Below are 13,044 nucleotides of genomic sequence, written 5' to 3'. Positions count from 1 at the left end.
ACTTCTGGGTATATATCCAAAGGAAATGAAATCTAGATCTTGAAGAGATATCTGCACTCCCATGTTCATTGCAGCATTAGTCACAATAGCCAAGACATGGAAGCAACCTAAGTGTCCATCAAAGCGTAAAGAAAATGTGGTATTAGCATACAGTGGAATATTATTCTGCTTTAAAAAAGAAGGAAATTCTGCCATTTGTGACAACATGAACAAACCTGGAGGACATTATGGTAAGTGAAACAAGGCAGACACAGAAAGATAAATACTGCATGATCTCATTTATATGTGGAATCTAAAAAAATTGAACTCATAGAAACTGAGAGTAGAAGGGTGGTTACCAGGGGATGGGGGTTGGGGAGAAACGGGGAGATGTTAATCAGAGGGTACAAACTTTCAGTTATAAGATGAATAAGTTCTGGAGACCTGATGTACAGCATGGTGACTATAGTTAACAATAATGTATTGTATGCTTGAAATTTTCTGAGACAGTAGATCTTAAGTATTCTTACCATACACAAAAAAAAGTAACTATATGAGGTGATGGATGTGTTCATTAGCTTGATTGCAGCAATCATTTCACAATGTATGTGTATATCAAAACAGCATGTTGTACACATATAAATGTATATATAATTTTTATTTGTTAATTATTCCTCAATAAAGCTGGGGTGAAAAACAAAAGAGAAGAGCCACATCACATCGTTTTCAAAGTGATGGGGGAAGTGGTTGTGGTTTTGGGTGGGGGTGGAGGGTGTGGTGTGGTGTACATGCAGCATTTGGGGAGGGGAAGGAAGAACTACTGATTGAGCCACTGTGTGGTTCTGATGTGCGGACAGTGTGGGGAAGGGGCTGGTGAGGTGGTCTAGATAGAGAGAGAGTGAGTTGGGGGCGAGTTGTGAGTTCTGTGGTGAGTTGGGGAATGCAGTGTGTGTGTAAGTTGTAGATTCACCCACGTGGGCATGAAGCATACCGGAGTATACTGAGAAGATGTAAGTAAATCCTTAGACATATAAGTGATACATAGCAGTCCAAAAACTAATTAGGAGGAGAGCACAGAAACATGGAGTGAAACTGAGCATCCCAACTAAACATGGAAGACTCAGGTTTTACATCCAGCTCTATCTTTGACTAAAATTTCCACAGATTATACTCACACTGACAGTTGCTACTATGTCTCAATTTCCCAGTCTATGTAAGAAAAGTGAGCTGTACTTCTTGTTTTCCACCTACCTCAGAGAATTACTATGGACTTAAAATAATCTAAAGTTTCCCATGTCATAGGGCACTGTGTAAAATAATTGCCACCATCAAAAACTCTTCCCCAATTATTTGTAACTGAGAAATGCTAAATTTTTACATATCCTACAATGTTCCCTATCATTAGCGGCCTTCAAACTAATTACATGGCAAAGAGTAATGTTGAGCAGCCACGACAAATGAGCAAATGTCACACAGTCCTTAACCTCTGTAGGTTATAATCTTGTGGAAATTTACCTTTCCATCCTTATCTTTGAATTGTGGGAACAGTCACTTCAGTCTGACTAATTTAATCACTGTCCTGGAATATGCTCCCACCTCCAGGCCTTGCTCATTCTGGAATGTCTGCCCTCTCGCCTGCCTAATCAAATATTATTCTTCCTCTGAGGCCAGATTCAGTTCCACTGTCCCATAAACTCTTTCTTAACCTCAGGCCCATGGTAATCTCCTCTCGCTTGGAACTTGACCACATGGTCTTCACCAAATTATCTGTGAGTTAGTTTCATGATGGTTCTTAGTCTAGTGCAGGCTATGAATTGACCTCTCTCTCTCTCTGGTAACGTTTTTTGAGTGCTTATTACATGCTAAGTCCTTTGTATTCAATGGGATTGAAAACATTATTATCCATGTTTTAGAGATGAGAAAACCCAAGCTTTGTAACTTACCAAGTGTCAAATTGGAGCTGTGAGGCTAAGTGCCCAGCTATAAATCTGGGGTTCCATTACTGTGGAGGAAGAGCAGAACAGATATTGGGGGACATCTAGCAGCCTCTGTAATAGACAGACAGGAGAGAAATGTAAAATGGTCATATAATAAAAGGATAATTGTGATAAGTGCTATGAAGGAGACAGGATTTGTATAAACAGCTCATGCCAGGGCTTTGTAGTGGGAAGTCATAGTAAAAGGACTAGAAGAAGTGGGCTTTGAAGGTAGTTGCATTAGTATTCTATTTCTATGTAACAAATTACCTCACAACACCCATTTATCATCTCACAATTGTATAGGTCAGAAGTCCTGCATGGTGGCTGGGTTCTCCGCTCAGTCTCACAAGGCTGAAATCAAGGAGTCAAATGGACTGAGTTCTCATCTGGAGGCTCTGGGGAAAAATCTGTTCCCAAGATCATTCTTGTTGGCAGAATTCAGTTCCTTGCAGCTGTGGGAATGAAGTCCATGTTTCCCTGTTGTCTGTCACCCAGGGGCCACTCTCAGCTCCTAGAGGCTGTCCGCATTCCTTGACATGTGGCCTCCTGAATCTTTAATCCAGTAACAGCTTGTCAAATCCTTCTTGTGCTTCTAATTTTTAACTTCCTTTTCTGTGACCAGCTGGAGAAAACCCTCTGATTTAAAGGGGCTAATATGATTAGGTCATGCCTGCCTGGATAATCTCCCTATCTTATGGTCAATTGTGCTATACAACATCATCTAACCACAGAAGTAAAATCTCTTACATTCACAGTCCTGGGGATTATACCAGGGGTGGGAAATCTAGGATGATGTCTTAGAATTTTACCTACCACAGTAGGTAAGATGTAGACAAACAGAGAGAGCTTTCTAGGTAGAAAAGAAATGTAGGCAAAAGCTCAAACGTGAAATCCACCAGGGATTTTTGGAGATTGTGAATATGTCTGTTTGTGACTCTCCAATAATAGTAATAATAGTTCCTTTTTACTGAGGGTCTCCTGGGTGCTTTACACAAATTCATTCGCCCATCCTTACATCAGCTCTATGAGTGTGGTATTATGCTACTTTTACAAAGAAAGAAATTTAGGCAGAGAGAAGAAAACCATGTGCCAGAGTTCTATCTCAATCAAGTTGTAAGGCTGGGATTATGGCTTGAGCTCTGGATGACTCCAAGGTTGTGCCCTTCACAACATTTAACCCATCCGTCTTTGGGTCAGGGTGGGGAAGGAGAAGGCTTGGTTTGAGCCCAGAATGTGGAGGGCATTGACGTCAACATGTGTTAACAGGTGCCATGGAAGATTTTAGAGGGTGCATGTGAATGTGGGAGAGGAGGGGGACAGAAGTGGATATGGATGTGGATGGAGAGGAGCATGTGGATTGGATGTGCAATGTGGTATTTTAGGGAGGTTAATATGGCCAGTCAGGAGTAGCCTGGAGGCAGGGATGATATATTACAGTTACAAGACTATTGCATTATCAGGCCTCTGAATCTCACCGCCAATTTGCAGGAAATACACAGGGCAGAAGAATACGTTAAACTGCGCATAAGTATACAATCATCAGAGTGGAGGCAGAGTGAGGATTACAGAAAAAATCGTATATAGTTCCATCACCCAATTATTACCATTACTAATGTGAAATAACGAGCAGAGAAAACAGCTTTGGTAGCTGTGGTAGACGGGACAAAAATTTTTTTAGTTTTGATAAGAGGCTGCATAAGGAATGGGAGTTCCCAGGGAGCTGTTTAGTAATTTAGCCAGTGTTGGTCAGACCCGGGTTACCAGCTGTGTAACTAGGGCCAGGTTCATGAGCGCGCAGTCAGTGTAGTTGCATAGGGCCCTGCACTCAGAAGAGCTTCACATTTGGGGTCTAATGCTCTGCGGTCACTACCCTGATTCTTAATAATTTTGTCTTTGAGTTTGTATTTTAGAAGAGAAGTCCAAAGGGACCATGGAGCATGCACCATGGGCTTGAAGCCTCAGCTTTTGCATGGTCCTGCCTCTTACCACCTCCCTTGGATGGGTTTTCAGCTGCCTGCTCCCCCAACCTATGGCTCCCTGACCCCACCCAGCCTCCCCCAACCCACCCCGTCCAGAAACCACAGCTGCCATCTGCCCTGCCTTGGGCAGAGTTGTGTGTGTGCTCCCCATAGTGTCTAGCTGTAAGGCATGGCGGTAGCCATTCCCAACCTGAGCAATCAATGCCACAGCATGTTTGGCGGTTGACTTGGTGGGGGTGAGCCTCTTGTTCTCCCTTGATTCAGCTATTGAGTGAGTCTCCGTGTGGAGCTTACGATACATTTGGAGGTCACCTATCTGCTTTGGGTTGGGGAGGGAGGCCTGTGGGAAGGAGAGATGCCCGGCTTGGCTTCCTTGTCCCTAGCTGGGCACAGCACACCAGCTGGCAGGAGGGGGCTCCAGGCAGCTAGTGGGTTGCATGGGCCCCCAAGTCCCCATGGGGGTCTGTACTCATCCCAAAGGTATCCCCCTGCTGAGGTAGTGTGACAATAAATAGCAAACAAAAAATACCATTACAGATTGAGAGAGAAACTGCCAAAGAAAAGAACAAGCTTTACATTTTAACATCTTTAACAGCACCTTTTTCTGCTTTGTGAAGAAGGGGATCCACATTTTCATTTTGCACTGGGCCCCACAAATTGAGTTGCTGGTCCCATGTGAAATTTTTGACAAACTATAGAGCTTCAGTTTCCTCATCCATAAAATGGGGGAGAATAAAATAGTATGTACTGCATATACCTTAATTTAAATAAGGGCTTATATAGTGCCTAGAACTTTTAAGGTATTAAATAAATGTTAGCTTAAAATAGAGAGCTATAGAATTCCATTGCCTATAAGGACATGGAACAGTAAGAAAAAAGTGAAGGTATTATGAGAAGGAAAAGTGCAGGATCGGGCAACATGCACAGCAGAAACAGGATATATATTACTAGACAAAAAATAGTTTCAAAAATTGTACGGGACAACACACAGTTTAGCCTCTTGCAAAATGTGAGACCTTGAGAAATATTTTCGTTTCACTTGAGGATCTTCTGGTTGGAGGTATTAGTGAAAGTGTTTCATCTCAGCATGGGAGAGCTTGGGCAAAAGAGAATTTGAGGTGAGGAGGACATTCAGAAGATGTCTTATACAAAGCGTGCTGTGAGAGGATTAGGTAATTTGATCATATCCATCAAAATGTAAAACATACATACTTTTTCATTTTCACTTCATTTCTAGGTATCTGTCCTAAATACATATTGCACAACGCAGAGGCAAGTACAATGATGTTCATGCAGAATTGTTTTTTCAATAGTGAAAAACATAATCCAACTTAAATGCCCATTACTAGGAAATTGGTTATAAAAATTGATTTCATGCAATGGAATACCATACAGCCATTAAAAAGAATGAGGTAGACGTATATTTACCAACGGCTAAAGATAACCAGGGAATTTTAATTAAGGGGATAAAAATATCAAGTTCCAGGAAAAGTTTAATGTCCACTTTCTTAGAAAATATGTACGTACAAGAAAATGAATAGATAAAGGTCTAGGTCAGTTTGGCTACACATCAACTGTTAACCGAGAATGTCTCTGAGGAAGGGAGTGGGTGGAGTGTCTGTGTGAATGAATGAGACGCTCATGTTTCTCTGTGCACTTCCGGTGTTTGAATGTTTTAACAAAAACGTTTCCATGTATTACTGAGAGGAAATGGAAAGGGTATTTCGAGGGTGTCAAAGGGAAGGGAAAAGTTGAGGAGAGCGCGAGGAGATCTACAGCTCCTTGGTCTCGTCAGACTCCAGCGCCGCCTGAGGTGAGGAGACCCCGCCCGGCTGAGGTGATTCTGCAGAGGGGCGGAGCTCTGCAGAGCCGAGGCGGAGGCGGCCCGAGGGGGCGGGGCCCCCGACTCGAGCCGCACGCTCCGCTCCCACCATGTCCTTATAAGGAGCGCCCCGCGTTAGGGCTCGGGAATCCGGTCGCGATCCCTGCGGCGCAGCCCCAATCCCAGGCCCCTCCCTTGGGAATGGGGGCGGGGCGGGATCTTGGCGGCGCGGGGGCGGAGCATTTCAAAGCGGGGCCAATAGAAGTGGCGGCCCGGGTCTGAGCGGCTCTGCCATTGGGCGCGGTGACGCGAGGGGGCGGGGCGCCCACGGGGCTGGTTACGCCGAGGGAAGCCCGGACTCGGTAGTCGCTGCTCCGAGTCTGTGTCTTTGCGGGTTCTCGGCCCCGCGGTTCCTAGTTCTCTGTAGCCCGCGGTTCACCGCCCCGCTAGCCGCCGCGATGCCGGTGTTTCATACACGCACGATCGAGAGCATCCTGGAGCCGGTGGCGCAGCAGATCTCGCACCTGGTGATCATGCACGAGGAAGGGGAGGTGGACGGCAAAGCCATCCCTGACCTCACCGCGCCCGTGGCCGCCGTGCAGGCGGCCGTCAGCAACCTCGTCCGGGTGAGCGCGCTGGGCCTGTGGTGGAGAGCGGGGGCGGGAGACATCTCCGGGTCCCGGGTCCACCTCGCGGCTTCCTTTCGTCCGCTCGCTGCCTGTGGCTTTGCGCGTGGGCTCATGAGCCAGATGGCTATGGGTTCGAATCCCGATTCCCCGGCTCTGTGACCATGAGCAAGCCCCTGAGCCTCTCTGGGCCTCAGTTTCCTCATCTATAAAATGGGGGCAATCATAATGATGCCTGCCTTGTGGGTTTGTTGTGAAGATTCAGTGAGGTGGTATTTGTCAAGTGCCTAGCGCAGCGTATGAACCGTAGTAGGCGCTCAGTAAATGATAGTTGTTAGGATGTTGATGGTCCCTTTCCCCCAGCAGGCTGTCGCCCCTCTCCTTGACAGCCTTGCTCTCAGCTCCTTTTTAGGCCTCCCCAGTCTGGCCTGTGGGCTGGCGGGCTCCCGTGCTGATTCCCCGCTTTTCCTTCCAGGGATTTTGTTTGAGTCACGTTGTTCTTTCTAATACTCCTGCCCCTCATACTGAGACCTGCCTGGCCTCTGTCCCTCCCCAGCGCTCCCCGCGTCTGGCCCTTTGTCCGCTTGTTTTACTGGCCTCCCTTCTCTCCGTCGCCTCCTTTCTTCCTGGGCATTTCTACTTCTGCTCACACCTCTGGCACCCTCCAACACCGGGTAATTTCTTTATGCAGTAATTCATGACTACGAGTCCCTTTTCCCCTTTCGCTTAACCCTGCTGCCTTTCATTTTATTCCCTCCCGTGGAGATTTCCACCTGGCTTTACCTGCTGTCAAACGGCTTCCTCCCACTGGGGACTTTCCAGACTTGGGGGCCCTCCTCCTCGGCCCCTCCTCCTGGCAGGAAGCAAGATGGAGCTGCTGGGAGAGGCCTGTGGAATCTGGGATCTGCGGCCCCTGCCGGAGAGAAGTACGGGGCGTCATCTTCCCAGTCCACGACTTTCCCGGGTGGCTGAGTGGCTCTGCAGACCCCTGTAGCCCACAGCTGTGGCTAATAACTGGGGTGACTCCTGGAGGAGGCGGAGCCCACTTCTGAAATGGGAAAAGAGGCGCTGTGACCAGTTTTCTAACACTCCCCTGGCTAATATCACACTTCTTGGGCACTCTGGGTGGGTGACTCAGACTGCTGCTGAAACAAGTTGGAAAAAGTTCATACTGCTCCTCCACTGAGCTGAGCTGTGTAAATGGTGTGTGTGAGGGTAGTTGGCAGGTTGGGAGCAACTGTGGGTCTGGGTGGGGCTTAGGTTACTTATCTGATTAGAGCGCTTTAATACACTAGAGGCACTTCAGCAGCTGAAAGTCTTCCTCAGTCTTCAGGGGCCCCTTAACTGTCTCAGGCAGTTCAGGAGACTGGTAAACTAGGAAGATGGGGAGACAGAACTGACCAAATTTCTGATCTTCCTTCTGTAAAGATTTAGTAAGTATTTATTCAGTAAGAACGCTGTATTCATTCAAAATGTCTAGTTCTACATTGTTCTGGTTCTTTTTATAACTAATTTTAATCTAAGACTCCAGAGTACATTCTTATGTAGTGCTGTCTAACATGGCTGCATTCCAGGCCTCCATTTTTTCAACAAATAGGAAACAATGTAAAGAGACAAGGTAATAGTGTCCCTCCAAGGAGTACTTCAGGAAATGAAATCTTAAAACCACATGTTGCGCTTGGAACAGACCTAATGTAGTCTAGGGGTTGATATCTGGTTAGGCTATTTAGAGAAAAGTTATTTATGAGCTTCAATGCATGAATTAATAAGAATTGAATGTCTGCTGTATAGAAAGCTTTGTAATAAATCAGTGGTTCTCAGGTTGGGGTATGCATCAGAATCACCAGTGGGGCTTTTTAGAAATAAAGATGTCCAGCTCCCGCCTCCGATTTACTGAGGACCTCTCTAGGGAGTAGGGTCAAAGTCTTTGTATTTTTAAGAAGCTCCGTAGGTGGTTGTGATATACACCCTTAGTTAGGAAACACTGTAATAGATACTGTGAGACAAATACAAAAGAAATCAGGCCAGTCATAAGCTGAAAAAAAAAATTACACATAGTAGTTAACGTACTTCCCAATACATACAGAAGAAGGGACTTGAGATTGGTGGTAGATATGAATTAGTAGAGAGAAAGTGGGGAGGGTTGTGCTGATAGTCATTCATGAACAAAGGTACTTGTGAGTAAGTCACTTGCAGCTTACAGCAAGTAGATTGTCTTGATTAGCTCAGGAGGCAAGTTGGCGAGAAATTGGAGATGAAGTCGATGCATGACACATGGGCAGTTTAACAGAAGGCTTATCCAATAAGGTGACAAAGAGAGTGGGAGGAGAGGATGAGAATAGTGTGTGAGGGAGACTATATAGATTGTGTTCTGGGGAGGCCAGGGGACTTACCCATTGCTTGGAATTCTAGGTGTCAGTTGTGGTCCTTGTATGTACATATGGTGCTGAGTATTGTGACGGATCATGTATGTGTCAAGCTCCCGACTAGTTTGTGTGTGGAGAACAAGCCTCATTTGATATTTCTTTATGTGCTCCCCACTTCCTACCCTCAACATTGGCACACAGGATGGCTTGATAAGTATTATTGAAGGAAAGAAGGAACTATGGGAAGGGAGATAAATTAGGAGACTTTTTAAATTGGTTGGTCATGAAGAAAGTGAGGGGCTGGACTTTGGGAGTAACAGAAAATGGAGAAGGAATTAATTAAAAATATAGCAGAAGAAGAATTAGTAGAACTTGATAACAGAACTCTCACATTTGTGAGGAAAAAACATGATGTTACTATAAAATAATGAAACTGATTTTTGAACAAATATTCTGGAATTTATATAATTCAGGTTTCTTTCAGTTACCTTGGGAGGTTATATCTTTATTCCAGTGCTTCTCTTTGGGAATTTCTTTCAGATTTACATGCATATATCAAATTAGTGTTGTTTTATTGTGGTCAAGAAAATTTTATCTGAAGTGGACATTCCTTAGCCCTACTTCTTTATGTACAATTCTTAAGTCTAAATGACTTTTGAATCTTTCCAAAATTAAAATTACCAGGTGAAGATGAAATTATCAATTGTTAAGCAATAGTCAGCCACATACCAAATAGGTATTTATTGAGACCCCTTTTTAATGTCAAAGCAATAAGTGTGATACTGGGCAGAATAAGTATAAAACTAGATTGAAAGTCCTAAGTGGCCCTGAGGAAGTGAAGTACCATGGAACTTCAAAGGAAGGTGAGATTACTTTTGATGGGAGCATAGAGAAGTCTTCATGGAGGATGTGACATTTGAGCTGGCCTTAAAGACAAGTGGGATTTGAACATTTAAAGATGTGGTAAGAAAGACATTACAAGTGGAAAAAACTACCCAAACAAAGGCACAGAATTATCAGAATCTGAGGACGAAGTTTTGACTTAGGGCATCATTAAGGTAACTAAACTTTTAGGGGGGCAAGACTCATTTGGATTTATAATTTTGTGTATATTTGTTAAACAGAAGTAATCTGGAACCAGCCCTAATGGCCTAGTGGTTAAAGTTTGGCATGCTCCACTTAGGGGCCTGGGTTTGCTTCCTGTGGTGGAACCGCACCCCTTATCTGTCAGTAGCCGTGCTGTGGTGGTGGCTGACATAGAAGAACTAGAAGGACTTACAACTAGAAATTACAACTATGTACTGGGGCTTTGGGGAGGGGGAAAAAAAAAAGAGAGGAAGATTGGCAACAGATGTTAGCTCAGAGCAAATCTTTCCCAGCAAAAAACAAAAAAACAAATTATTATAAAAATTGTCACCATTTATGGCGCTGGCCTGGTGCCGTAGTGGTTAGGTTTGCCCATTCTGCTTTGGCGGCCTGTGGTTCGCAGGTTTGGATCCTGGGCATGGACCTATGCACCACTTATCAAGCCATGCTGTGGCAGGCATCCCACATATAAAAAGTGAAGTAAAATGGGCACAGATGTTAGCCCAGGGTCCATCTTCCTCAGGCAAAAGAGGAGGATTGGCAACAGATGTTAGCTCAGGGCTAATCTTCCTCACAAAAAAACAAAAAAAACCTGTCACTATTTTTAAAAAAGTAATCTGGCCACTTTATATACATGTCTTATCACAACTGAGTTGTCACTTTTACTCCGCACTTAGGGAGGGGGTAGGATGGGAATATTTATTTACATGTCCTTTTTTCAACTCAGGATCCTCAACAAGACCGTTTTTTAAAAACAGCTTTGTTGAGATATAATCCACATACTATACAATTGACCCATTTAAAATGTACGGTATTTTTTAGTATATTGGCAGAGTTGTGCAACATGACTGCAATCTAATCTTGGGACATTTTTGTCCCCTCAAAAAGAAACATACCCATTAGCAGTCACTCATTCTCTCCCATCCTCCACCACTCTAGCCCCAGGCAACCACCAATCTACTTTCTGTCTCTGTGGATTTCCCTATTCTAGACACTTCATATAAATGGAATTATAAAATATGTGGCCTTTTGTGTCTGACTTATTTCACTTACCATAATGTTTTCTAGGTTCATCCAGGGTTCATCCATTCTGTATTATGTATCAGAACTTCATTCCTTTTTGTTGCTGAATAATATTCCATTGTATAGAATAAGGCCATTTTAAACAAAGTAATCCTAATGTAATAATAAAACAAGGAGGGGAGCTAGGAGAAGGTGGGTGGGAAAGGAAAAATGAGAAGGGATACAAGAAGTTCCAAGGATGGGATTCAATAAGCAGTGTGTAAAAGTCAGAAGTCTTAGACTGCCTGTCTTGTAGCATGGTATATAAATTTTTGGTTTTTTCCGTTGAAGTGGTGCCTTAGAAATCTGTCAGTCTTCGTGACCCTACAGTCGTGCCTGTTTTATTAATGGGGCTTCAGACACTTTGTCTTCTCCATTGCATTTGAGGGCATATATTGTAACTACTCCTTGGGCTCATGAAATATTTATTTTGGGAGATTTTGTGGCCTTGATGTTTATGAGCCTCATCCATATATCATACCCTGTGGGGACCAGCTCTGTGACAAATAGCAGCATTGTCTTTACTTTAAACTGATAGATGGGAAAGACTGTTTTGCTCTTAAAAAGAGATCAGCAATTAATTTTGTCATTTGTGAATTATCAGTATTAACATCTGAAATTATTTTTGCTTTAATTTCTTTTGGTTCATGTTGGACTTATTTCATTTAAAATAAATAACAATATTTGGGTGATAGCCTGTGAATGATTTTTTTTCTTCTTAATACTTTGCTGTATTTTCCAATTTTTAAAATTAACATATAATTCCTATATTAAGGAAAAAGTTAATGAGGTAAATAATAAGAACATTTGTATAATCCTTTATAAAATACTTTCATATGTATAATCTCATAGTAGTCCTTTAAGGTAGGTATTGCTATGGTCCCAATTTTACAGATGAGGATACTGTAGATCAGAGAAATTAAGTAGCTTGCCCACAGTGACTCAGCTAGTTAGTGGTGGAGCTTGGACTCAAACTGTTTCTCTTACTCCGGATCTTCTGCTTTTTTGCTCTGCCATTCAATGTCCACTTCAAGCAAAGTTGTTAAATATCAGTGGAAGTTTTCCACCTAGAATTAGAAGCAACAAGAATGCTTTTAGTCATAGAGTTTCCATTTGTTCTGGGCCTGGCAAGATTCTGTTTAAAGCCTGGCTTTGACATGGCCTGCATGAAGAGCCTATATGAAAAGAATGATGTGAAGGAAGGGTTCTGTTTCATGGTGACATTCAATTTCACAGCATTTCTTTTTTAAAATAAGAGTGGATACAGATCAGCACGAAAGTATTTATGCCTGCAAACAACATAAAGGTTGTTTATAGTATATACGGCTCCTTAGCTTGAAGCCCGTTAGAACTAAATAGTATTTTTTTTCCCCCCAAAAGCCCCAGTAGATAGTTGTATGTCATAGTTGCACATCTTTCTAGTTGCTGTATGTGGGACGTGGCCTCAGCATGGCCGGAGAAGCAGTGCGTTGGTGCGCGCCTGGGATCCGAACCCGGGCCGCCTGTAGCGGTGTGTGCGCACTTAACCGCTAAGCCACGGGCCCGGCCCAGAACTAAATAGTATTTAAAGTAGGTTTGTAGGATTTCTGTATTTAAATAGTATTTAAAGTAGGTTTGTGGATTCTTTGGGGAATCATGAAATTGAATTTGAAAAACTTTGTCTCTAGATCAAAAGCGATGTAAGAATGAGACAGATGTGAACTTTGTTCCAATAATGCTTAACATTTACTCATGTGGTTGAGAGAACAGAAGAACACAGTATGTTTCTAAAACTATGTTTGTAATTTTAATGGAGTCCCAATTTAATTATTTGTTTATATATAGCTACACAGTGGAAAGTTTGGCTTTTCTAAAGCTGTTTCATAAATAGCACTGGTATAACTCTAAGTGAACAAAATAAAAGTTAAAGTCCTATGGTATCTTAAGTTGGCTTCTTCTGTCACAGTCCGAGAGTAAGGGCAGCATTAAAGCAACTGCTTTTATGGGGATGGGACTTATTTGGATTTTAATATTTCTTGTATATTTATTTAAAAAGTAGTCTGGTTGTTTTATATTCTTGTTTACACATTATTTATATACATATAAAATGCTTATGTTTTATATGTATCACAACTGAGAGGGACATTATTTTAAAAGCTTTCTGAC

General features: G+C 43.0%; 1 protein-coding gene across 2 annotated transcripts in view; it reads left to right on the top strand.

Moving 5' to 3' along the window:
- The first annotated feature begins 6,124 nt into the window (after nucleotides 1-6,124).
- VCL (vinculin) overlaps nucleotides 6,125-13,044 on the top strand; it is a 104,427-nt gene continuing 97,507 nt past the window's right edge. The window contains exon 1 of one of the 2 annotated variants that reach the window (XM_058543132.1): nucleotides 6,125-6,385. In XM_058543132.1, coding sequence (XP_058399115.1) covers nucleotides 6,218-6,385 — 168 coding nt within the window. In that variant the 5' untranslated portion in view covers nucleotides 6,125-6,217. The remainder of the gene's footprint in view (nucleotides 6,386-13,044) is intronic. The other variant, XM_058543131.1, reaches the window with a different exon arrangement.

The sequence above is a fragment of the Diceros bicornis genome, chromosome 6, assembly GCF_020826845.1.
Source record: "Diceros bicornis minor isolate mBicDic1 chromosome 6, mDicBic1.mat.cur, whole genome shotgun sequence".
Lineage (NCBI taxonomy): Eukaryota > Metazoa > Chordata > Mammalia > Perissodactyla > Rhinocerotidae > Diceros > Diceros bicornis.
Note: the sequence above shows the minus strand (reverse complement) of the source record. Positions and strands in the feature narration are given on the sequence as shown.